The sequence below is a fragment of the Girardinichthys multiradiatus genome, chromosome 6 (genome assembly GCF_021462225.1).
Source record: "Girardinichthys multiradiatus isolate DD_20200921_A chromosome 6, DD_fGirMul_XY1, whole genome shotgun sequence".
Taxonomy (NCBI): Eukaryota; Metazoa; Chordata; class Actinopteri; order Cyprinodontiformes; family Goodeidae; genus Girardinichthys; species Girardinichthys multiradiatus.
Genome location: NC_061799.1, coordinates 37,065,258 through 37,091,573, shown reverse-complemented (window position 1 = coordinate 37,091,573; position 26,316 = coordinate 37,065,258). Strand labels below are relative to the sequence as shown.

Here is a 26,316-nt window from a genome sequence, read left to right as displayed (position 1 = left end):
TGTTTCAGATCAACAAACAAAGTTTTATATCAAACAAATATAGCCAGAGTATGTGGAAAAAAACATTAAGTGTTCAAGTCACATCTCTGTAGAGCAACTTTAGTTCACTCTTCAGAATTGTTTTAATTTAATCATATCGGAGGGATTTCAAGCATGAATGTCCTGTTTAAAGGCATGGCTCAGAATCTCAATCCGATTTGAATCTTTCGACTAGACTTTGACTAGGCCACTCCTTAGCCATTTAGAGGTGGACCTGCTGGTTTGTTTTGGATTATGGTCCTGCCACATTACCTAAAAACTCTGGAGCTTAAGGTCACAAACTGATAGCCAGACATTCTCCATCAGGATTTTCTGCTTTCATGGTTTCATCAATCACAGGAAGTCATCCTGTTCCTGAAGCATCAAAATACAGGTCCTTCTCAAAATATTAGCATATCGTGATAAAGTTCATTATTTTCCATAATGTAATGATGAAAATTTAACATTCATATATTTTAGAGTCATTGCACATTAACTTAAATATTTCCGGTCTTTTATTGTCTTAATACGGATGATTTTGGCATACAGCTCATGAAAACCCAAAATTCCTATCTCACAAAATTAGCATATTTCATCCGACCAATAAAATAAAAGTGTTTTTAATACAAAAAACGTCAACCTTCAAATAATCATGTACAGTTATGGACTGAATACTTGGTCGGGAATCCTTTTGCAGAAATGACTGCTTCAATGCGGCGTGGCATGGAGGCAATCAGCCTGTGGCACTGCTGAGGTCTTATGGAGGCCCAGGATGCTTCGATAGCGGCCTTTAGCTCATCCAGAGTGTTGGGTCTTGAGTCTCTCAACGTTCTCTTCACAATATCCCACAGATTCTCTATGGGGTTCAGGTCAGGAGAGTTGGCAGGCCAATTGAGCACAGTGATACCATGGTCAGTAAACCATTTACCAGTGGTTTTGGCACTGTGAGCAGGTGCCAGGTCGTGCTGAAAAATGTAATCTTCATCTCCATAAAGCTTTTCAGCAGATGGAAGCATGAAGTGCTCCAAAATCTCCTGATAGCTAGCTGCATTGACCCTGCCCTTGATAAAACACAGTGGACCAACACCAGCAGCTGACACGGTACCCCAGACCATCACTGACTGTGGGTACTTGACACTGGACTTCTGGCATTTTGGCATTTCCTTCTCCCCAGTCTTCCTCCAGACTCTGGCACCTTGATTTCCGAATGACAAGCAGAATTTGCTTTCATCTGAAAAACGTACTTTGGACCACAGAGCAACAGTCCAGTGCTGCTTCTCTGTAGCCCAGGTCAGGCACTTCTGCCGCTGTTTCTGGTTCAAAAGTGGCTTGACCTGGGGAATGCGGCACCTGTAGCCAATTTCCTGCACACGCCTGTGCACCGTGGCTCTGAATGTTTCTACTCCAGACTCAGTCCACTGCTTCCGCAGGTCCCCCAAGGTCTGGAATCGGCCCTTCTCCACAATCTTCCTCAGGGTCCGGTCACCTCTTCTCGTTGTGCAGCGTTTTCTGCCACACTTTTTCCTTCCCACGGACTTCCCATTGAGGTGCCTTGATACAGCACTCTGGGAACAGCCTATTCGTTCAGAAATTTCTTTCTGTGTCTTACCCTCTTGCTTGAGGGTGTCAATAGTGGCCTTCTGGACAGCAGTCAGGTCGGCAGTCTTACCCATGATTGGGGTTTTGAGTGATGAACCAGGCTGGGAGTTTTAAAGGCCTCAGGAATCTTTTGCAGGTGTTTAGAGTTAACTCGTTGATTCAGATGATTAGGTTCATAGCTCGTTTAGAGACCCTTTTAATGATATGCTAATTTTGTGAGATGGGAATTTTGGGTTTTCATGAGCTGTATGCCAAAATCATCCATATTAAGACAATAAAAGACCTGAAATATTTCAGTTAGTGTGCAATGAATCTAAAATATATGAATGTTAAATTTTCATTGTGACATTATGGAAAATAATTAACTTTATCACAATATGCAAATTTTTTGAGAAGGACCTGTACTCCCAAACCAGCATACTACTACCACCACGATTGACTCTCGGTATGATGTGCTGTTAGTTTTACACCACATGTACACAATTTTAGTGTTGTCAGACCACAGAATATTTGCCCAAAGGTTTTGAGGATTACAAAGATGTTTTTGGCAAGATGAGATGTCTATTTTTGGTAAGCAGGTGTTTTCACGTTAGAACTCGACCTATGGATGCCATTTTTGCCCAGTCTCTTTCTTATTGTTGAACACTCACCTTAATCAAAGCAAGTAAGGCTGGCAGTGCTTTAGATGTTGTTCTGCCTTCTTTTATGACCCCCTGGATGCGATCTTGGAGTAATTTTGTTAGGCCAATCACTTCTTATGAAGGTTTACTACTGTCTTTCTCGATTTCACATAGGGCCAGGCTGGCTTGGATAGCTCTTGTTTTCCATAAAAAAAATGTAAACATAATTTCAAAACTGCAGTTTGTCAGTCATTTTCTATACCACTTCTTCCATAGTGGGTCGCGGGGAAGCTGGTGCCTATCTCCAGCAGTCCATGTGCGGGAGGTGGGGTGCATCCTGGACAGGTTGCCAGTCCATCGCAGGGCAACACACAAACAACCATGCACACACTCATTCATACACCTAAGGTCAATTTAGGGAGACCAATCAACCTAAAAGGCATGTCTTTGGACTGTGCAAGGCAACAGTGTTACCAACTGTGCCACCGTGCAGTCCCACTGCAGTTTGTATGAATTATTATTTATTTGCTCAGATATTTAAATTTGTTGATGACCGGAAATATTTGTATGGCAGAAAAGCAAAAAGAAACTGTAAGGGGGAGCTACCTTTCAATTGTACTTAAATGCAATATTTGCCATAAGTTAAACACTAGATCTTAAAAACATTAAAAATATATATATATTAATTTGCTAAGTAATATGGGCAGCCAGAATTTACTGTAAGGGAAGTAAAACTGTAAGAGTTAACAATATTGAAAGATGATAAAAGTGGACAGCATACTGAGCCAATATTTCATTTTAAAGTTTTACTTTTCAAATGTTGTTATTAAGTCAATATGAGGCTCTAAAAGCAAAGTGTTGCCCACTCCTCTTCTAGATATACAGTATGTACGACAGCTGGCTCTAGTTAAAGAAAGAAAAAACTGAGTAAGAGTGTGGTTAGCTGATAATATATGATCAGAGGACCCATTTTCCTAAGGTCCTGCTGACAGGCGCGCTCTCAGACATGGGATCATACCATCTTAATCTTATGCATCGGAGTAGTTGGGGAACAGCGGCCGCAAAGCGACACATCAGCCCAGCGCTGCTGAAACATCTCAGCTATGTTGCTGCATCGTTACAGGAATGTAAGCTGTGGAGCAGACTTTTATAGCCAAGGTCAGCCCTGAAGTTTCAGGGGCCACTGAGGGGAATCCAGAGACGTGCTGGATTTTTGGGGCTTAGAGTCATTGCAGCGCATTTAACAGTCCCACTATATCAAAGCCTACTTTGTTTACATAATCGTATACAAAGCCTGGTCTTTATTACCTCAAGAAACCGCAGCCATCTGTGATTTATATCAGTTCGAGTTTCAGAAAGCCCTTCTGATTAATTTAGGCTTTTATTGGGTTTGTCCACTGAAAGCAGAGGCTGTTAAATTAAATGTAAAAGCATTTGACGTGGTAAATCCATAATAAAGGGCTCTGAGGATGATAAATGGTAGAAATGAAAAGAAATCTCTAAATATTTGTTTTTTTTTTACAGCTGGTCAGATGCAAATATAGACTGTATTTGGGCCAGTAGCCATCCGAGTGTTTGACAAAGTCCAGCTTGTTTATGAACCCCACTAAAACCCTCCCAGCAGAAAACAAGGCCACTCGGCTCCCTAGGAATGGATATGCTACAGTACATCATCCAGGAGAGGTCCCAGGACTCGTGAAATGTAGAGTCCTGGGACTCTTTGAAGAGAGGGATTGAAATACCATACTGGGGGATAGGGGGATTCAGGTGCATATCTCCTTTGAGATATCCAGCTCCCTTCTTCCTTCTAGTCGAACTGGCTGCACTGACTCATTTGTTTCCATGTTGAGTCAGACTATTTGTGCACAGTCAGCACATTCCTGCTCTGCAGCAACGGATACAGCTCTGCACAAATCATCAGGGGGTGTTAACATTACACTCTCTGAGGTGGAAAACACTTTTTACATACCATGCTGTTTGTAGATTAAAAGTGTTTCTTCAGAAAAAAGATGATTGATAGTTTTCTACATCATGTAAAATGCCAGGTTGGTTTAATAAAAGAGGTGTATTTCAGTCCAACCCCATTTTGGGAAGCAAAATCTTTAATCAATAAATTTATCAATATGCAGTGCTGTGAAAAAATATTTTCCCACTTTTTTTTTTTTCCTGTTTTTGCTTTTTTTCTGACACTTACATGCTTTAGATCACAAAACTAATTTTAATAGGAAACAAAGAAAACAAATAAAACAAATAAAAATATAAAATGCCATTTTCAAGCAATGATCTAATTTATTAATGGAGAAAACGTCATCCAAATCAGCCTTGCCCAATGTGAAAAAGTAAATGCGCACCTAATAACTGATTGTGCCAGCCTTGGTGGCAACAGTTGCCATCAAGCATTTGTAATAACTGGCAATGAGACTTTAACGACCAAATCTTTACTACATAAAGGGACCGTTGAGGTTCTGGCGATGTGATTCACATACATGAGGTTTTAGAGTCCCACAAATAAGGTTGGCCTTAGCTACAGCTTAGCTAAAGCTAAGCTAACCTAAAGCTAAACTAAAATTAACAAAATTAGCTGACCCTAAATGTACCCTATTTAGGGTACATTTTAGGGTACCTAAAAGGTAACTTAACCATCAGATGTTTAGGTTTAAAGGACTAGTTGGATTTTTTAAATTAGCTTTTGTGTATTTTAAAAATGTCTTTCTGTGATTTTAGGTGAGCTAACCCTGGATGTTTCAGTTTAGCTACAGAAAGGTGAAGGCTAAGCTAACTTAAAGCTGAAATAAGTGAAAGTGCTTGTGTTTATCTACAGGAAATGGGTAATTCAAAGTAATTTGGTATTTTGGCTTTAATGTATGGAATACCACTATAAAGCAACTCGCACAACACCTATCTCATGTACTTCTTTTATGCGTAATGTAAAACTACAGCTAGCTGGCAGTTAACAACACACGAAGATGCTTTAATCGAAACCATTTGACTATATCTCTGGCGGTATGTTTAGGTTTGATTCCGTCCCAAGTCTTTTCTACTTTCTACCAGGTTTTCTTCCAGGATTTCCCTGTGTTTAACCCCACCAATCTTCCCATCAACTCTAGCACTGTTGATGCTTAACTTCAGTCCATGGTGAAGATAAGCATAATCCTCATGGTGTTTCACCAAGGTGGATAGTTTGTTCAAGGGTGATGTGCAGTTTTAGTTTTCATCCACACATTTGACCTGAAAACCACTCTGTCCATTTGTTAGCCATGTTTTCTACTTGGCAAATGCAAACACGACTTCCTATGGTCTTAACATTTTTCTTCTTGCCACTCTTCTATTGAGGCTATATTTATGGAGTGCACAGCTGATAGTTCTCCTGTTGACAGACTCTCCCACCTGAGCTATGGATCTTTAGAGCTCCTCCAGAGCTTCCATGGGCCTCTCGGTTGCTTCACATTGAGCTGCAAACCGATCCAGTGTACGCTGCAAATCATGCCCTTAAGAAGTTCAAAGAACCACGAAGCAAAGATATGACCTGTGGAATACAATGTCTGGGCTGAGGGTCCGTCTCTGCCTCAAGCAGAAGAGATAAAGTATCTAGGTGTCTTGTTTATGAGTGATGGAAGGATGGAGTGGGAGATGGACAGGTGGAATTGGGCTTCGTCTGCAGTAATGCGGGCGCTGATCCGGTCCGTTGTGGTGGATAAAGAGGTGTGCCAAAAAGACAAGCTCTTGATTTACTGCAGTCTATGTTTTGACCCTTACCTGTGGTAATGAGAGATAGTTCATGACCAAAGCAACAAGATCCCGGATACAAGCTGAACTCAGCCTTAGACACACGATGAGGAGCTCTGTCTTCTGGGGGAAGCTTCAAATAGAGCTGCTGCTTCTCCACATTGAAAGATGTGCGCTGAGATTGTTCAGGCATCTGATCAGGTTAGGAAGAGCGATGTCTGGGTTTCCCTGCTGGACCTGTTACCCTGATCCCAGATAAGCAGAAGAAAATAGATGCATGGAAGGATGATGTACTTTAGTAACCTACATGAATATTAATATTTGGAATAATGTAAGCATAATTTGTTTTATTAGGCAAAGATCGACACCCATGTTTGAGTCTGCTGAGCAGCGACCAGTGAGCTCTTCCTCAAAAAGATGTGACATTCAGCTCCAGGGTTTCCAGAAAACCTTCAGTCATCAGCAGTCAGTGTTCTTGCAGCACCAGCCAGGTATTGATAGCCTAGTTACATTCAGGAAACGCCAAATGCTTCTGTTTAATACTTTTGTTTGCTATTCTGTGCCTCTCCAAGAATGTGGCTATCAAGAGGGAAAGGTGGTTCCTCCAGTTAGCAATGGAGGCTTTGAACCTGCCAGTTACTTCACAAACCCATCTGCCTCTCACTCTGCAGGTAAGATATTTGTCTCTATCCAATCATCTGAGAATTATACAGCTTTAGTTTAGCAAAACAAGAACATTTTGCTGTGATTGTGCATCATTGAGACAGAATCACAATGGCTGAGCCTTCTGTTCTCCTTCTGTCAGGGTTTGACTTGCTGCAGGACATGCAAGGCCAAGTTGAGGATGATTATTCCTCATCTCCATGCCCAGAGGACAGCTTCCTCTTTCAGAGTGGAGGTGTGGACCGCTGCCTAAGTCAGATCTACTCCATCTACTTGGATTCATGATGAAAAACTGAACATAATGTCTATAAAGACCAAGTGAAATGCAGCATAAAGGATCATTTATCTATTGTACAATATGTGTCATTCCAGGATTATTCTTCTTTAATTGTACACAAATAACTGGAGAGAGGGAGACTTCCGGGCAAACTGACATGCATGATTGAGCAAAACAGGACATCTGCTACCAATATACAGAAGTACAGTGCCTTGCGAAGGTACTCGGCCCCCTTGAACTTTTCAACCTCTTGCCACATTTCAGGCTTCAAACATAAAGATATAAAATTCTAATTTTTGTGAAGAATCAACAACAAGTGGGACACAATTGTGAAGTGGAATGAAATGTATTGGATGTGTCAAACTTTTTTAACAAATAAAAAACTGAAAACTGGGGCGTGCAATATTATTCGGCCCCCTTGCGTTAATACTTTGTAGCTCCACCCTTTGCAGCAATTACAACTGCAAGTCGCTTGGGGTTTGTCTCTATCAGTTTTGCACATCGAGAGACTGAAATTCTTGCCCATTCTTCCTTGCAAAACAGCTGGAGTTCAGTGAGGTTGGATGGAGAGCGTTCGTGAACAGCAGTCTTCAGCTCTTTCCACAGATTCTCGATTGGATTCAGGTCTGGGCTTTGACTTGGCCATTCCAACACCTGGATACGTTTATTTGTGAACCATTCCATTGTAGATTTGGCTTTATGTTTTGGATCATTGTCTTGTTGGAAGATAAATCTCTGTCCCAGTCTCAGGTCTCTTGGAGACTCCAACAGGTTTTCTTCCAAAATGGTCCTGTATTTGGCCCCATCCATCTTCCCATCAATTTTGACCATCTTCACTGTCCCTGCTGACGAAAAGCAGGCCCAAACCATGATGCTGCCACCACCATGTTAGACAGTGGGGATGGTGTGTTCAGGGTGATGAGCTGTGTTGCTTTTACACCAAACACATCGTTTTGCAATGTGGTCAAACAGTTTGATTTTGGTTTCATCTGACCAGAGCACCTTCTTCCACATGCTTGGTGTGTCTCCCAGGTGGCTTGTGGCAAACGTTAAATTAGACTTTTTATGGATATCTTTGAGAAATGGTTTTCTTCTTGCCACTCTTCCATAAAGGCCAGATTTGTGCAGTGTACGACTGATTGTTGTCCTATAGACAGACTCTCCCACCTCAGCTGTAGATCTCTGCAGTTCATCCAGAGTGATCATGGGCCTCTTGGCTGCATCTCTGATCAGTCTTCTCCTTGTTCAAGATGAAAGTTTAGAGGGACGGCCGGGTCTTGGTAGATTGGCAGTGGTCTGATAGTCCTTCCATTTCAATATGATTGCTTGCACAGTGCTCCTTGGGATGTTTAAAGCTTGGGAAATCTTTTTGTATCCAAATCCAGCTTTACACTTCTCCACAACAGTATCTCCGACCTGCCTGGTGTGTTCCTTGGTCTTCATGATGCTCTCTGCGCTTTGAACAGAACCCTGAGACTATCACAGAGCAGATGCATTTATACAGAGACTTGATTACACACAGGTGGATTCTATTTATCATCATCAGTCATTTGGGACAACATTGGATCATTCAGAGATCCTCACTGAACTTCTGGAGTGAGTTTGCTGCACTGAAAGTAAAGGGGACGAATAATATTGCACGCCCAACTTTTCAGTTTTTTATTTGTTAAAAAAGTTTGACACATCCAATAAATTTCCTTCCACTTCACGATTGTGTCCCACTTGTTGTTGATTCTTCTCATTTTACATCTTTATGTTTGAAGCCTGAAATGTGGCAAAAGGTTGAAAAGTTCAAGGGGGCCGAGTACTTTCGCAAGGCACTGTAAATAGCAGCGAACTTTGTATTCAGAGATGACCAAAGCATTTGTGATCTGGATGAAACGAGCTACAATACTTGCTCCATATTCATCTCTGCTCCTTCACCTATGCCAATCTCAACTATTGTGAATGTTTCTGCTTGCACAACACAACAAACTGCAGTATGACACATATTTTCTGCAGCTGGGGTCAATGAATAACTGCCAATAGATTATAAAAGAGGTCAGTAACTATTTAGAGCTAAAAGAAATGTGTGAATGACTGAAAGAAGAATGGCTGTCAAACCTTAACAAAAGATTTATTTTAAGAGAATCAAAAGCAAACAAAACATTAAATCATGTTGTCTGTATTTTAGACACTCAGTGATCCATCATTAGGGAGTATCAGGTCATTATTTTGTACGACTGACCCATGAAAGGTATATTTCCACCTGTTTGAAAAATACACAATCCAATGACCTTAAAGATTATTCTAGATGTTTTCTCTTAATGACCCCATATTGATTAGGCAAAACCAGCTTTTTAGAACCATGTGCCTTTTTTTATGTTGTAAACACTTGTTAATCCTGCTTTTTATGAGTATTCACAATCATGGCTTAGTAATGTGTTAAATCATCTTTAGCGGTAATTACAGCCTGATGTGTTCTTGGGTATGTCTCTACAAACTTGTCACGCCTGTTTCAGGGTATTTCAGAGTTCCTACACAGTTTTAAAATGCCTGTAAAAGGATAGAATTTGATTTAAATTATTATTATTATTATCTTTACCACATCAAAACCAGACTTTTTTCCATACTCATTGATTGTTTGGTTTTTAGGTTACAGACAGAAATCCCAGATAACTTATTTTCTTCATCGAGGTTTTAAACTGGACCTGTGGTTCTTAAACCTGGTTTAAATTAGATGCCAAGGAATTGTTATGCCAAATTTGTGGATTTTTATACAACACAATATAAGCCCAATCCTAGCCCTAAAAATAATTAAATAGAGCTGATCCACATTGTTGCAGATGTCAAGAAACGCTGTGATATAATCACAAATCGAAGCCATACTCGGAATGTTGTTGTTTAATCATTTGCCGAACATGCTGATAATAAAACCCAAAGTAAAAGTGCTTCAAATGCCCAAAAGGAACTTTTAGTTGGAAATTTGTAGGAAGCCTGGTATATTTTCCAACTCTTCTCTGCAGATCCTTCCAGTATCTGTCAGGCTGGATGGATGGAGCAGGTTTTGAGCAGGTATTTCCAGAGATATTGAGTTTAAACCTCTACTCATTTAAAGTGATATTACTCTAATAGCATTCAAGTTGTAACATTTTTAAAATGCTGACCTGCTTGCTTTCATAACTGAAACTGCACCAAAATGAGTCAGCTGCTCCCTAGTGTCAGAGTGAATGTACAGAAATACTCTATAAACTGTAAAGAAAAAATGTGCAGAGTGAAAGAGAACAAAACAAACTAACCCTAAAGAAAGCTTTATTTTAAAAGATATATGTTTCATCATTACTTTAGTGGGCTGTCTTTAACATATCTGTTGTACAGTGTTTTATATACAATGAGGGCAAGGTGGGAGATGTTTACAATTAACTCTCTGGACTCTTTGCTTTCTCATAAATACCCTTTAAAACCGACCAACCAGGAAATGTTTACACTGATTTTGTAGCATATCAGAAATGTCTCATTATCACTGATCATTGTATAGACTGTATAAACATTCTTCTGTCTTTTACATCTAAATAAAAACAGTATTTGTTGGTTTTTATGATTTTGTCAGAAACGTCTCTTTTATTTTCAAAATAAATCACCAAAGTATGGAATCTGCCAGGTTGAATACTTAGTCAAGACCAAGCTAAAGGGTTTTATTCCAGCTTTGTGCATGAAATATGTCTGAGGATGTTAGACCTGAGATAGAGGTAGACCTAATAGAGCAGATGTGGATGACTTCAGTGAGCTGATGCTGCCATCTGTTGGTTGAAACGTTCAGGAACCAGAAACAGCTTATGTGTATGTGTCCAAATAGTCCTACCTCGTCTCTGTAAAGGTGTTTCCTTAACTGTAATTTTCCATTTGAGTAGCCTTTGCTGTACCTCAGCTAGATTATTTTATTTTTACACAGTAAGCCCTTCTCCGGCAATTGTTCAAATGTAACAATTTCATTGCCTTGCAAAAGTTTTGTATGCCTTAAACTTTTTCACATATTGTCACATTACATTTATAGTATGTTGCATCTACACTGTAGATTATCACATGGTATACCAGAGATCTTTTGATCTTTCTGGTTACTAGCAGAGAGTTCAACACAGTGGTCTCTCCCCTGTTAACTAAATGGAGAAAAAGATGTGCCTCGAGGCTTTGTATTAGGGCAAAGCTTTTTACTAATTTAATTAATAATCTGGGTCAGAATTCACCTGATTTATCTCTTTGTCTTTATGCTGATGACACAGTTGTTTACTTTCACTGGTAACAGTTCCCCTGGTGTTTGATCGTCTGCAAGTTGCATCTACATTAATCTGCCACATTTGTTCCACCTCAAACTGGGACTATGTGCTGAGAAAACCAAGGATTTATTGTTTTCAAATCAAAATCCTTGTGGTTCTCTTCATTTATGCCTGCACAAGATAACTGTGGTTTTGGGTCTTCTTGTAAAAATCTTGGTATTTGAATACATTTGATCAATTTAAACATCTTGTTAAAAAAACAAAAATAAAACAAGCATTTTTCACAGAAATAAATCATGTTTTTCATTTAACGTAAAAAAAAGAACAACTTGTTGCAGCCACCTTGTTACCTTATACTGACTACAGTGACATCATTTACATGAACACTCCAGTTGACTCTCTGCAGATGTTTAACATGGAGCCCTGAGATTCATCACATGAGTTAGGCCTCTTATCCACCATACCAACTGGTCAACTGGCCACCATTATCCTCATGCAGACTCTTGCCCTGGTATATTTTCATTTACAAATCTATAATTGCCTTACTACCTGCTCATAAACCTTTATTATATTCAGTGTTTCCTCAGCACATACAGAACCTGGGAAAAGGGGTTTCTCCTGCAATTTTTCTACAGCTCAACGGGGATATGTTGATAGAATAACTAGTACTTGTATACTTAATAAATTTGGCCATCATGTGAGACCAAAACGAATCATCCTGATCAGCACACCATCTGCAATTGAAAATTGGTGGTGGCAGCATCATGCTGTGGGGATGCTTTCTTCAGCACAGACAGGAAAGCTTTATCTCAAAGCAAGGCAATCCTGGAAGAAACCTGTTATAGGTAGCAAGACTTGAGACTGGGTTCACCTTATAGCAGGACAACAACCCTTAACATCCAACCAGAGCAACAAGGAAATTCTGTACTGGGATTCAAACCCCAGGACCTTTTGCTGCAAGGCAACAGTGCTACCAACTGCGCAGCTCAGATTAAAGAATCTGTAGTAAAAATGGAGGATTGCTGTTTGTAGACGTTCTCCATCCAATCTAAAACAGACCGACACTTCATGCTCTAGATGTGCCAAGCTGGGGGAGACATACTCTCGCAGTTGTAATTTCAGCCACCAGGTGGCGCTTTGTTACTGTCAATCCGCGTTGACTCTGCTCAAACTTTGCCCTGAAGTCTTTCAGAATCAAACCAGTCGAACAGAATAAGTTAAACAGCGACATAAAGTCTCCTTAAGCGGACACTGAGTGCGGATAAACCTTATCAACACTCCTTCTCAGATAAATAAACCGCCTGTTCACACAATCCCATTCAGAAAGGAGACTGTTTCCACATTCCGCACAGAGGAGATACGCCCTTGGATCTGCAGGAGGATCAGGAGGAGAGCTACAGCCCAAGGAGTTGATGGGATACAGAGAGAAGACACAGAGTGTGACTGAACCCTCCATCATGGGAGTCTCAGAGAGCGACAGGCTGCAGACATGATCAAGACAGTAGGTAAGAAAACACCTCGCTGACCTTTTATTAACACTTGGACTGCCATAAATAAACATATGTGATTTAACTGTTTTTTGTACCTGTCACTTTGGTCATCATATACAGCTTGGATTACTCATATTTACAGTACAAACTTAAAACTGAACTAAAGATAAGTAAGGTACTGAGGCCAAATCTTGGGGCAGGGGCTTAATGGGTAATTAGAACATGTTAAACACCACAGTTATAAAGTCAAGTTTATTTCCATTTCTCATAACTTAAAATGTGTGTTTTAATGTAGCACGTTGCCTTGAAATTTAAACCTTTGGACATTAAAAGTACAGGAGACCTGCGTCATGTGTCCGCAGCTGCAGCCTTGACCCTAATAGATCCAGATGAAAGGATGCATGGAACCGTTATTTCAGAGGAGGCCTGGCTGCCGAAAAGGAAGCAGCAGCTCACATTGTTAGAGACTGAGATCATTCACAGTCTCCAGACTTAAATCCTCGTTCACTCTTTAAGACTTTCAAAAGGTCAGCCAGCGTATTCTTGTTCTGTGTGGTGTAATCAGCTCATCTTTTTCTGTGTTTACTCTGAATGTTTGATACAGGAACCTCCAGTCAGATTCGGCCCCAACCTTCACTCCACTTATCTGACTCAGACCGGAGTTTGACATCTCAGTTATCTTGAAGAATGCGGAGATTTTTGTCCTAGTTTAAAACTTTCAAATTTAATCAAATAACCAAGGCACATGAGACTGATGCAGCTCCAGTGTATCTGTTGATAGCTATCAACTGAAACAAAAGCCCTGCACATGGTCTCACAGCATGCAAATAATCATGGAGCTAAAGGACATGGCATGTAGGATACCATATATATACACAAAGCACCACAGGGGTTAAAAAAAATTCCTAAAATACTCAAAAATGATTAATTTGAATTAATGCAGGTAAATGATGACGCTACATCTTTATTAATAGTTACAAACTAGATGGTAGCAAAAACATACAGGGTACCAGACTGGACTTTAGGACCTGTGTTTCTGTCCAAATTTTGTCTTTGCAACGTCCTGCACCAATGCAAGAAGTAAATATTAATTTTCTTCTTCTTTTTACTGCTCTCTACCTAAAACTTCAAGAAATTAATAAAGAAAAAAAACCATTAATATTATGTCATTTTCTGGAAATCTTCTGAGTTAGTGTAAATTATTAAATCACCTGGCAGCTTTAAAGTTTCAGTCATTTGTTACAAAATCTTTTTCACCCCTTTTCCACTAAAGTGGATCTGGTGATAGTTCTGAACTGTTGCTACAAGCGGTACTTACTAAACCCAAGAAATACAGGCATTTCTTTTATGTGGGTTTCCTAAAAACACAAGTAAATTATTTTTTTTATCTCAAGATAACCCAATCAGTTCAATAGTGTGATCTGGAGAACTCTTTTGTCGTGTTATAAACCGTCTACTGTCTTTACGCATCAAGAGGCTGAAATGTTTGCCTGTTCTTCTCAATCAGATTGGATGAAAAGCATCTGTGAGCATCAATGTTCAATTCTCACTGCAGATTCTCAGTTAAACTTAGGTCTGGACTTTGACTGGGCCGTTCTAGCACCTAAACATGCTTTGATTTAAACCATTTGATTGTAAGTAGGGCTTTATGTTTAAGGTTGGTGTTCTGCTGGAAGGTGAACCTTGTTTCAAGTCTTTTGTAGCCTCTAACAGGTTTCTTCCCAGTATTCCCTTGTATTTAGCTCCATCCATCTTCCCATTAACTCTGGCCAGTTTCTCTGTCCTGCTGAAGAAAAGTAGCCCAACAGCATCATGCTGCCACCACCATGTTTCACAGTGGAATGTTGTGTGTAATAGGTGCCCCTCTTCCACAGAGGTCAGATTTATTTAGTGCTCATTTTACAGGTCCTTCTCAAAATATTAGCACATTGTGATAAAGTTCATTATTTTCCATAATGTCATGATGAAAATGTAACATTCATATATTTTAGATTCATTGCACACTAACTGATATATTTCAGGTCTTTTATTGTCTTAATACGGATGATTTTGGCATACAGCTCATGAAAACCCAAAATTCCTATCTCACAAAATTAGCATATTTCATCCGACCAATAAAAGAAAAGTGTTTTTAATACAAAAAACGTCAACCTTCAAATAATCATGTACAGTTATGCACTCAATACTTGGTCGGGAATCCTTTGGCAGAAATGACTGCTTCAATGCGGCGTGGCATGGAGGCAATCAGCCTGTGGCACTGCTGAGGTCTTATGGAGGCCCAGGATGCTTCGATAGCGGCCTTTAGCTCATCCAGAGTGTTGGGTCTTGAGTCTCTCAACGTTCTCTTCACAATATCCCACAGATTCTCTATGGGGTTCAGGTCAGGAGAGTTGGCAGGCCAATTGAGCACAGTGATACCATGGTCAGTAAACCATTTACCAGTGGTTTTGACACTGTGAGCAGGTGCCAGGTCGTGCTGAAAAATGAAATCTTCATCTCCATAAAGCTTTTCAGCAGATGGAAGCATGAAGTGCTCCAAAATCTCCTGATAGCTAGCTGCATTGACCCTGCCCTTGATAAAACACAGTGGACCAACACCAGCAGCTGACACGGCACCCCAGACCATCACTGACTGTGGGTACTTGACACTGGACTTCTGGCATTTTGGCATTTCCTTCTCCCCAGTCTTCCTCCAGACTCTGGCACCTTGATTTCCGAATGACATGCAGAATTTGCTTTCATCCGAAAAAAGTACTTTGGACCACTGAGCAACAGTCCAGTGCTGCTTCTCTGTAGCCCAGGTCAGGCGCTTCTGCCGCTGTTTCTGGTTCAAAAGTGGCTTGACCTGGGGAATGCGGCACCTGTAGCCCATTTCCTGCACACGCCTGTGCACGGTGGCTCTGGATGTTTTTACTCCAGACTCAGTCCACTGCTTCCGCAGGTCCCCCAAGGTCTGGAATCGGCCCTTCTCCACAATCTTCCTCAGGGTCCGGTCACCTCTTCTCGTTGTGCAGCGTTTTCTGCCACACTTTTTCCTTCCCACAGACTTCCCACTGAGGTGCCTTGATACAGCACTCTGGGAACAGCCTATTCGTTCAGAAATTTCTTTCTGTGTCTTACCCTCTTGCTTGAGGGTGTCAATAGTGGCCTTCTGGACAGCAGTCAGGTCGGCAGTCTTACCCATGATTGGGGTTTTGAGTGATGAACCAGGCTGGGAGTTTTAAAGGCCTCAGGAATCTTTTGCAGGTGTTTAGAGTTAACTCGTTGATTCAGATGATTAGGTTCATAGCTCGTTTAGAGACCCTTTTAATGATATGCTAATTTTGTGAGATAGGAATTTTGGGTTTTCATGAGCTGTATGCCAAAATCATCCGTATTAAGACAATAAAAGACCTGAAATATTTCAGTTAGTGTGCAATGAATCTAAAATATATGAATGTTAAATTTTCATCATGACATTATGGAAAATAATGAACTTTATCACAATATGCTAATATTTTGAGAAGGACCTGTATAGTCGTCCAGTCAAGAGATTCTGCCACTTGAGCTGTGAATCTATGCAGCTCCTCCAGAGTTACAACACATCTCTTATCTACTTCTCTGATTATAACATTTCTTACCTGGCAGGTCAATTTAGTTGAGTTGCTGTGATTCAAAGCTTGGGATGTTGCTTTAATCTTCTCCACAACTCCATCCCTGACCTGTCTGACCTCTGAAAGCAATTGGTTACATTGGATTTTATTTAGAGGTTTTAGGGAAATGGGAGCAGAATGCACACAGTATGGATTCTGAAACATGTTTTTCAGATTTATCTTGCATCTTGTTGGTCTATCACATAAAATCTCAACAAAATACATAGAAATCTGTTTTTGTAAAAAGAGCAGAAGGGAAAATAAACTTTAACTTTATATAACGATATAATGAAACGATGAATAGCTTGTCTCCAGATATAGTCATCAATATGAATTGTTAAGCTGGGCATCTCTTATCTAATTTTTTACCAGTGTAATGAAAAAAACAGCTAACAACTGGTTTATTTTCCAAAAACAAACCAAATATTTGTCCTTATATCATGTTAATGTCACCTTTGTCTTTGTTTTAACCTCTCTCTGCTGTATTCTTAGTTTCAGTGTAGGAATACAGTCCATGAAGACAGTTTATCTAACATAGATCAACCTTTTTCTTTTTATCTGTTAAGTAATGCCTAACAATAGTTAAAATTTTCACTTTTAACAATTTAATCTGTGAACTGTGTGAATTTTAATTCCAATCTTCTTACTGTGATTCTTTCTGTCTGTGAAACGAGTGTATGGTTGATCTGTGGCATTGATATGTTCTGAAGTTTGTGTCGACCCAAACTGAGGTCAAAGGGGGCATAATCTGGATCTCACTAACAACAGATACGTGCTTCTATGTCTGCTAAATAACATGTTTGCCGGGTTGGACAGTTCAGCCTGTATGTTGGACCAATAAATCCCTGACTCTCTGCAGCTGTAGCCAGCAAATAATTAACAGGAGATTGCAGCAAGAAATGTCGATTTAGGTTTATTTAGAAACAGTTTGTTACAGAAAGCACATAAACGCGCTCGGTTTCTTTCTATAGACCCTCATTTCCTGCCTTTGTTTAAGAGTCTCGCTGGACCTGCTGATATTCTCAGAAATAGCCCATTCTTGTCTTTTTTACTTTGCATCTTTTTGCTTTGCATCACATTAAAAAAGTAAAGGTCGGGTCGTGGGAAATCAAAAGACTTTACAGCTGTTCCACATTCAAGTTTTGCTTTTATTCAGTGCTTATGCAGACAGCACAGATGACCTTTAAAATAAAAAAAACACACCATTCTTTGTTTAGCGATAATTTTAGCCATTATCTTTATCTTTAATCCAAGCCAGGCCTAAATTACTTGACCTTAAACAATGTGGAAAATAATTATTTTGTTTATATATCTTCAAAGATTCCCACTGGCTTCTGCGACAGTAACAATGTTATTATAAGTCCTGTAATTCCAGGAGAAATAACCCAGCTTTATGAAGGGATGCTGGGAGTCAGCTCATATGCACAAGAGTAAATATGTCCCTTTTTTTGTCTGCTGGTGCTAAAAAAGTATGTTTTTTGCAAAATAATTCATTTACATGTTGAACGTTTTAAATGAACAGATTTCCTCCCTGAGCTTTAGATGTTGTTCTGTGTTCATTTGTGACCTCCTGGATCAGTTGTTGTGCTTTTGGCCGCTCCTCTGTAGACAAAGGTTCTCACTGTGGTTCTCCGAAGCCTCACAAATGGCCCTTTGACCCTTTCCAGACTGATAGATGCCAGTTACTTTGTATCTCATTTGTTCTTTAACTTCTTTAGATCAGGATTTGATGGATTGGTTTTTGAGGTATTTTAGCTTACTTCATGTTGTCTTTTTAAGGGGCTTCTTAATTCTGCAGGTCAGGAAGTATTCATGCCTGGGTTAGGTGAGTGAAACTGAGCTAACAAAATTAAGTTAATCCCTTTCAAGTATCTTTAACAAAGGCAGGACTTACTTCTTCACATAGGATCAGATTGGTTTGGATAGTTTTTTCCCCTTTATAAATGAAGTCATCAGAAAAAACTGCTCTTTGTATCCAGATAGCAGTTGCAGTTTTAATGGGGTTCTCAGTTGGAGCACAATGCAATGATCATCTTTTAGTGTGGATCATCTAAGCTAACCAGAACCCCTTTAATAATTATGCTGCTTTATAGGTTGTTGCAGCAAAGAAACATGGGATGAAGGACAAAACCTTCATGTTGCAGCATTTTATTTGTCGCATATTTATCGTGATAAGTATTGTTGGCCTCAGAATTAATTGCATATTTGAATATCATCTTCTTACTCTTTACTTCATAAGCTGAATGTACTTTGTGTACAATTGTTGTCAACGTGATCACATGAAGCTCCTGTCTTCAGCACTGGAGACCAGCTTGCATCATCACTGTTAAAACAAACACCCTTTCCTGCATCCTGTTTGCTTCACATGTACAGTAGGTCATTTAGGGATGGCAGGCCTTGTTTATGTTCACCACATGTGCTGCAGTTAGGCTGAGACAGCCACACTGTAAACCAGTATTTCAGGATGTGACCAGTAATTAGTTTATTTGTGCCTTGGAAACATTAGTTTTTCCCATGTGTTTTCGTCTCTCAAAACAGAAATAAAAAATAAGGTGACAGCAAATGGAGGTGTGAAAAAAGACCCTCTTCAGTGCCAGTTTGTGGACGCTTTGCCGTGTAAACGGTATATGTTGGTTTTTAATTGAATTGCTTTTAGCTGAAGAAACTCCAAAATTCCGTTTTTCCCTAATTTGAATATCAAATAAACCCGATAAAAAAAATTTTTTAGCACAGAAATGTAATGTTATGGGCTACACAGTCATGGGGAAGACTGGCGACTTTCAGTTGTGCAGCAGATAATCAGAGGGTAAACCTCAAAACATCAAAAAATCTAAAAAAGCTGTCTCTTCATAGTGTGCTGTCTCCAAACATATTGATGGAAGGTTGAGTATAAGAAAAAACTGTCGTAGAAAAGGGTGCGTAAGCAACAGTCAAGAATCTTGGGGAGATTTACAAGGTGTGGACTAAAGCTAGGGTCAGAGCTTCCAGAGCAACCAAACACCAACTTATCCAAGACATGGTCTACAACTGCACCTTCCTTGTATTAAGCCACTCCTGAACTGGAGATAATGTCATAAAAGTCTTTGCTGGGATAAGGAGAAAAAGGCCTCATAGTGGACTATTGCTCAGTGGTCCAAAGTGTTCTTTTCAGATAAAAGTAAATAAAGTGTTTTAATTTTAAATCCATCCTGTGATGGAATGGGCATCTGTCTGGGTTGTACCCCGCCACTCGCTCAATGCCTATTGGACGTTGGCACCAGCCAGATATACTTTTCATCAGGCTGACATTGTCCATTTTCTGTATAAAAAATTATTTTTTATTGGTCTTACGTGATATTCACATTTTTCTGAGAAAATATAATGTATACGTTTCACTTTTTAAATTGAATTACTAAAATAAATTAACTCTTGTTCAGGTTTTAAAGTTGTGGTTTCGGTGTCCATGAGCAGCAAGAATGCACGCTTTAAGTTCACAACCACCCTGCTCCTTTGTTCCTAGAGCACAATCACCTCCTCACTAAAACAGGGGGAGTGCTTTAAATGGTAATAAAACAAGACGTGCTATCACTGATATTACACACCAGTCCAAACATGATGCTGTAGTAAATCAAATACATAGGATTGCTTCTGGGGCAATAAAACATGAAGGTTATGCCTCCACAGAAAGTTTGACAAATTTCTTTAAAAAAAATTTAAATTAAGATCTTTGTCTTTGTCTTGTAATACACAGCGAAACCTTCACTGGAGCATCTGTTTTCTCTCCTGCAGAGGACTGCCGCTCCCCAGTGATCCCTGTCGCCATGCCAACTTTTACAGTCCTCAAAGCAAACAGGAGTCCTCAGAGAAGCTGCTGAGTTTACCACCATATATCAGCTTCCATCTTGCTCCGTGGGACAGACTGGGAGGCAGGTAGGGTGGAGGAGGAAGCAGAGTGGGTCACTGTAGGGATTTGTGCTGATGAGGTCATTTTTCCTGTGATTTGTGTTGCAGAGATGGTTCTCCAGTGGTACCTTCTTGTGATTTTTACCTTGCTGTTGCTGACCGGACCAGTTCGTGGATGTGTTTGTCCAGCAGCTACTGTTTTGTCCCAGTTTCCCTCAGAGATTCCTGCTGATGCCTGTTGCTTGAACTTCTCCAGCTCTACCTTCAGTCATGTGCACTGGGCTGTGTTTAGCAATGGGACCAATGTACAGATTCTGGATCTCTCCAACTGTAACATCAGCTTTATTTATATTAGTGGTAAACAAGCTTCTGCACTGCAGAGAGTTTATTTAGATCATAACAAACTGAGAGCGTTGCCAAAGCAGTTCCTGGCAGGCCAGCCTAGTCTTACCGAGGTGGACCTAAGTGAGAACCTCCTTCAGGAGCTTCCCCAAGGCTTTCTACAGGACTCTGATAGTCTCCAGAAGCTGGATCTGCAGGGGAACCAACTACATTCCCTTCCTGATGATGTATTTCAGATACCTAGTCTTCAGAGACTAGATCTGGATGGGAACCTCTGGGAATGCTCCTGTTTGCTACTGGAAGGGCTGGAGGCAGGCAGGCAGGCTAACAGGACCACCAGACTGGAGGATCTCGTGGGGAACTTGACGTGCTACTCACCTAGACACCTGGTCCGGAGGACCGTGTGGTCGCTGAAGATCAGTGACATTTGTCGCCCAGCCGGCCTTACAGCGCTCTTCATCGTGCTGCCCTTGCTCATCCTTTCTGCCTTGCTGCTCTGCTGGTGCTGTGGAAGGAAGAGGAAGAAAAAGGAAACATCTGCTTTCAGCTCCTCCAAAAAGAGGACTCCCAACTTTGGTTACAACAACTATAAACACGACAACAAACAGCAGCCTTCAGGTGCCGAGCAGGGCAGAGCTGACCGTGGGAAAGAGGGGATCCTAAACAACCAGCTGCTTCTTCGACCGGCTTCGGCGCTCCTTGGTAGCACTCGGGACATCTACGAGGAGGTGGAGATCAAGCTTAGCCCAGTGGAGTCTCTTCCCCGAGTCTCCTGCTCTAGCTCCACAGAGAGAAGGCAAGGTTCCCAGGAGCCCGACGAGGCCAGCAAGACAGAGCTGGACACGGTCAGTGTGACAGAAGTGATGAAGGACTCGGCTGACAGGGAGAAGGCTTATATGACTCAGTCCACTGAGTACTACAGCCTGGTGCCGGGTATCGATCTGGAGGACTCTGACCATGGGGAGTATGAGAACGTAAATCTGTCATGACACTGTCGAAAAGAAGAGTTAAACATTTTGAAGAGATATGTTTAAGTTTACATATGACTTGCAATCATCATGAGCATCAATGTCAGAAATAATTGTAGACTTCTAAAAATATTTTTCACCTGTTCTTTTTCCAGACTCAAATACATTCATACACGTCTAACTAATCTTTGGATACTTTTTTGTGTTTATCTTGATCACACTTTAGCATCTTTATCACTTTGTAGAAATTTCTAATACGCTGCTTAGTTTCTTGGTACAGAAATGTATGGTAGCAAACTTGCCACATTAGAGTTTTAAGTCCTTGAATTCATAAAAGATGTATGCAATGATATGTGAAAAAACAAAATTCTTACAACTCATCTTCTTAAATTTGTTGACAAGAAATGTGTTTGAAAAAGTCTATGTGAGGCTTTCAAATACAACAAAACCATCAACAGTGACTTTAATAGTGACACTAGTGTATTACATAAAGTATATGAAATAATGATTAAGGTACCCTACCTTCAACTTCTTCAACTTTATTTTAAATCAAAAGCTACATGTTTGAAACATGGACATTGTTGGATGTACCAACAGGGAAATGGTCCCAAACACATATCAAGACTGGTTTTGGAATACAAAAAGCATCTGGAATGGCGTTGACCTCAACCATTTTAAAAATCTGTGAGATATTAAAAGCCGGATCTGCGACAGAAAACAAATTTAAATGTGCTCTACCATTTCTGATAAAAAGGGTAGATAAATAACTTATGCCAGAAGCTTGTTGTTGGCTACAAAAAGCATATGGTCATGGAGCAGCTCCCTAAGGGAAATTTAACCAAATTGTTGAGGGTGAATGCATATACAGTGCCTTGCGGAAGTACTCAGCCCCTTGAACTTTTCAACCTCTTGCCACATTTCAGGCTTCAAACATAAAGATATTAAATTCTAATTTTTTGTGAAGAATCAACAAGTGGGACACAATCGTGAAATGGAATAAAATTTATTGGATGTGTCAAACTTGTTTAACAAATAAAAAACTGAAAAGTGGGGCGTTCAATATTATTCGGCCCCTTCACTTTCAGTGCAGCAAACTCACTAGAAGTTCAGTGAGGATCTCTGAATGATCCAATGTTGTCCCAAAAGACTGATGATGATAAATAGAATCCACCTGTGTGTAATCAAGTCTCCATATAAATGGACCTGCTCTGTGATAGTCTCAGGGTTCTGTTCAAAGCGTAGAGAGCATCATGAAGACCAAGGAACACACCAGGCAGGTCTGAGATACTGTTGTGGAGAAGTTTAACGCCGGATTTGGATACAAAAAGATTTCCCAAGTTTTAAACATCCCTAGAGCACTGTGCAAGCAATCATATCATGGTTTGGGCCTGCTTTTCGTCAGCAGGGACAGGGAAGATGGTCCAAATTGATGGGAAGATGGATGGGGCCAAACACAGGACCATTCTGGAAGAAAACCTGTTGGAGTCTGCAAGAGACCTGAGACTGGGATGGAGATTTTGATCCAAAACATAAAGCCAAATCTACAATGGAATGGTTCACAAATAAATGTATCCAGGTGTTGGAGTGGCCAAGTTAAAGTCCAGACCTGAATCCAATCAAGAATCTGTAGAAAGAGCTGAAGACTGCTGTTCACGAACGCTCTCCATCCAACCTCACTGAGCTCAAGCTGTTTTGCAAGGAAGAATGGGCAAGAATTTCAGTCTCTTGATGTGAAAAACTGATAGAGACATACGCCAAGAGACTTGCAGCTGTAATTGCAGCAAAGGGTGGAGCTACAAAGTATTAACGCAAAGGGGCCGAATAATATTGCACGTCCCACTTTTCAGTTTTTTATTTGTTAAACAAGTTTGACACATCCAATAAATTTTATTCCACTTCCCGATTGTGTCCCAATTATTGTTGATTCTTCACAAAAAACTAGAATTTTATATCTTTATGTTTGAAGCCTGAAATGTGGCAAGAGGTTGACCGTTCAAGGGGGCCGAGTACTTTCGCAAGGCACTGTATTTGAGTCTGTGTGTATAATTTGGACTTTGTGTTTTTTTGAGAAAAGCCATGAGCTGAAACGTGTGTATCCAGTTCTTATTATATTCACTGACGTTTACTCTATAATTAATTTCCATGTGAAAATTTGTTTTCAAATGATTAATTAAAAAGCTAAATTACTGTGACATTAATAGCCCTGATGAGTGTATGAAAACTTCAGAGTAACTATTAACTAATGATTTGTAAGACTCCTATTTTCATCAAAGTTAAGGCAACTGACAAATCATGAAGCCTAAAACAAAGCAACATGAAAGGTGCTGCTCTTCACATTGTGAACACTGATACAAATATCTGATTAAATAAAAACAAACTTTCCCCCCAAAAAATCATCACAGTCGCAAATCATCACTAAAGAGAAATGGCAACCAGCAGACCTTCAGGTTTTTAAGATTAGTTTTTTATTGGTTTTGGGTTTCAAAGGGTTTTTTCTAGTGGAGTTTTACATTAAGCTATGAGTTAGCATTGATGCTAACAGATGATTATTTCCCACAATGGAGATTTCTTGTGAAATGTATTTGCATGAAGATTAAAAACCTGAGAAGAACTCTCTCAACATTAGAATAGAGGAAAAGCTGTTTTTATGTAAGCTCTACTATTTGTGTCCAAGTTGCATTGCTACATTAGCCTCAGACTTGAGTCTGGCTCCAGGCAGGATACAAACCGAGTAAAATTACAAACATCCACTTTAGCCCTTAAAAATCAGATTTCACTGTGGTAACATATTTGTGCATTTTTTTTGTTTCAGGTGTAATCCGGCTAACAACAATGTATTAGCATTAGCATCATGCGATGTTTAAAAATATAGCTAAACCCAACAGAAACTCTGCAGCAAAGAAGATATTTTATTGGAGTTAAAGCTAATAAAAATGTTGTGAACTCTGTAATAAAGCCAGACAAGAATAAATATTTCACTTATTCCTGTTTACCACTGCAGCAGAGCTAGCCATCAGTTATAAGATTATCAAAATTTATGTGAGCATGCGTTTTAAACCATTTCTGGTGTCCTTATTGTGTTTTAAGTCACAGTAAAAGTTTAAAATGAGAATTCTAACAATAATGGTTATCCACCATAATCTAATGTTCTCCTGGGTCTTATGCTGCCAATGTGGTCAAGAAGCCGGTAAAAAAGTAAGTACTTCCATAATTGGATATGAAAATGGACCTACGGGAAATATCTAATCGCAGCTCCTGAATCGATGTTACAGCAACTAGCAAATGTTTTTGTTTTGTCTCATTGGGATTTTATCTTCACTAAATGAGTGATGATGGTAGAATCTGAAGTATGTAGTTTTGTACACTTGAGGCTGGTTTTAATAATTAATTATTATAGAACATTGTATAAACAAAATAATTTATCTGTTAAAAACCTAGAATTGAAAGAGGGTGTACTTTCTTTTAACCATGACTGTACAAATTCTCCTTTATGGTTTTACCAATAAACAACAACAAAAAGACACATTCCAGATCGTTTTTACCATTGATATTGTGGGATTAGAAATAAATAACAGATTTTGGTTTTGTAATTTAACTGAAATCATGTTCTAGTGAGACATACAGGTCCTTCTCAAAATATTAGCATATTGTGATAAAGTTCATTATTTTCCATAATGTCATGATGAAAATTTAACATTCATATATTTTAGATTCATTGCACACTAACTGAAATATTTCAGGTCTTTTATTGTCTTAATACGGATGATTTTGGCATACAGCTCATGAAAACCCAAAATTCCTATCTCACAAAATTAGCATATTTCATCCGACCAATAAAAGAAAAGTGTTTTTAATACAAAAAACATCAACCTTCAAATAATCATGTACAGTTATGCACTCAATACTTGGTCGGGAATCCTTTTGCAGAAATGACTGCTTCAATGCGGCGTGGCATGGAGGCAATCAGCCTGTGGCACTGCTGAGGTCTTATGGAGGCCCAGGATGCTTCGATAGCGGCCTTTAGCTCATCCAGAGTGTTGGGTCTTGAGTCTCTCAACGTTCTCTTCACAATATCCCACAGATTCTCTATAGGGTTCAGGTCAGGAGAGTTGGCAGGCCAATTGAGCACAGTGATACCATGGTCCGTAAACCATTTACCAGTGGTTTTGGCACTGTGAGCAGGTGCCAGGTCGTGCTGAAAAATGAAATCTTCATCTCCATAAAGCTTTTCAGCAGATGGAAGCATGAAGTGCTCCAAAATCTCCTGATAGCTAGCTGCATTGACCCTGCCCTTGATAAAACACAGTGGACCAACACCAGCAGCTGACACGGCACCCCAGACCATCACTGACTGTGGGTACTTGACACTGGACTTCTGGCATTTTGGCATTTCCTTCTCCCCAGTCTTCCTCCAGACTCTGGCACCTTGATTTCCGAATGACATGCAGAATTTGCTTCCATCCGAAAAAAGTACTTTGGACCACTGAGCAACAGTCCAGTGCTGCTTCTCTGTAGCCCAGGTCTGGGGAATGCGGCACCTGTAGCCCATTTCCTGCACACACCTGTGCACGATGGCTCTGGATGTTTCTACTCCACACTCAGTCCACTGCTTCCGCAGGTCCCCCAAGGTCTGGAATCGGCCCTTCTCCACAATCTTCCTCAGGGTCCGGTCACCTCTTCTCGTTGTGCAGCGTTTTCTGCCACACTTTTTCCTTCCCACAGACTTCCCACTGAGGTACCTTGATACAGCACTCTGGGAACAGCCTATTCGTTCAGAAATTTCTTTCTGTGTCTTACCCTCTTGCTTGAGGGTGTCAATAGTGGCCTTCTGGACAGCAGTCAGGTC

The 26,316-nt window shown here is 40.1% G+C and overlaps 2 protein-coding genes across 3 annotated transcripts in view; both read left to right on the top strand.

The window, feature by feature from the left end:
• Positions 1 to 7,193, top strand: part of LOC124870293 (zinc finger protein GLIS1) — a 62,316-nt gene extending 55,123 nt beyond the window's left edge. The window contains exons 7-9 of the mRNA XM_047368887.1: positions 6,318 to 6,454; positions 6,536 to 6,634; positions 6,769 to 7,193. Coding sequence (XP_047224843.1) covers positions 6,318 to 6,454; positions 6,536 to 6,634; positions 6,769 to 6,911 — 379 coding nt within the window. The 3' untranslated portion in view covers positions 6,912 to 7,193. The remainder of the gene's footprint in view (positions 1 to 6,317; positions 6,455 to 6,535; positions 6,635 to 6,768) is intronic.
• Positions 7,194 to 12,380: 5,187 nt separating this feature from the next.
• si:ch211-106k21.5 (peroxidasin) lies at positions 12,381 to 21,978 on the top strand. Of its 2 annotated transcripts, none has more exons than XM_047368875.1 (3): positions 12,381 to 12,661; positions 20,047 to 20,187; positions 20,269 to 21,978. In XM_047368875.1, the coding sequence occupies exon 3, from the start codon at positions 20,271 to 20,273 to the stop codon at positions 21,489 to 21,491; it is 1,221 nt and encodes a 406-aa protein (XP_047224831.1). In that variant the 5' UTR covers positions 12,381 to 12,661; positions 20,047 to 20,187; positions 20,269 to 20,270; the 3' UTR covers positions 21,492 to 21,978. The 2 variants fall into 2 exon arrangements, with proteins under 2 accessions (XP_047224831.1, XP_047224832.1); XM_047368876.1 differs by having other exon boundaries at positions 20,009 to 20,187.
• Positions 21,979 to 26,316: the final 4,338 nt, after the last annotated feature.

Bases quoted from the DNA above. Each gene is read 5' to 3' on its own strand.
- si:ch211-106k21.5 (XM_047368875.1), top strand. From the start codon at position 20,271: ATGGTTCTCCAGTGGTACCTTCTTGTGATTTTTACCTTGCTGTTGCTG.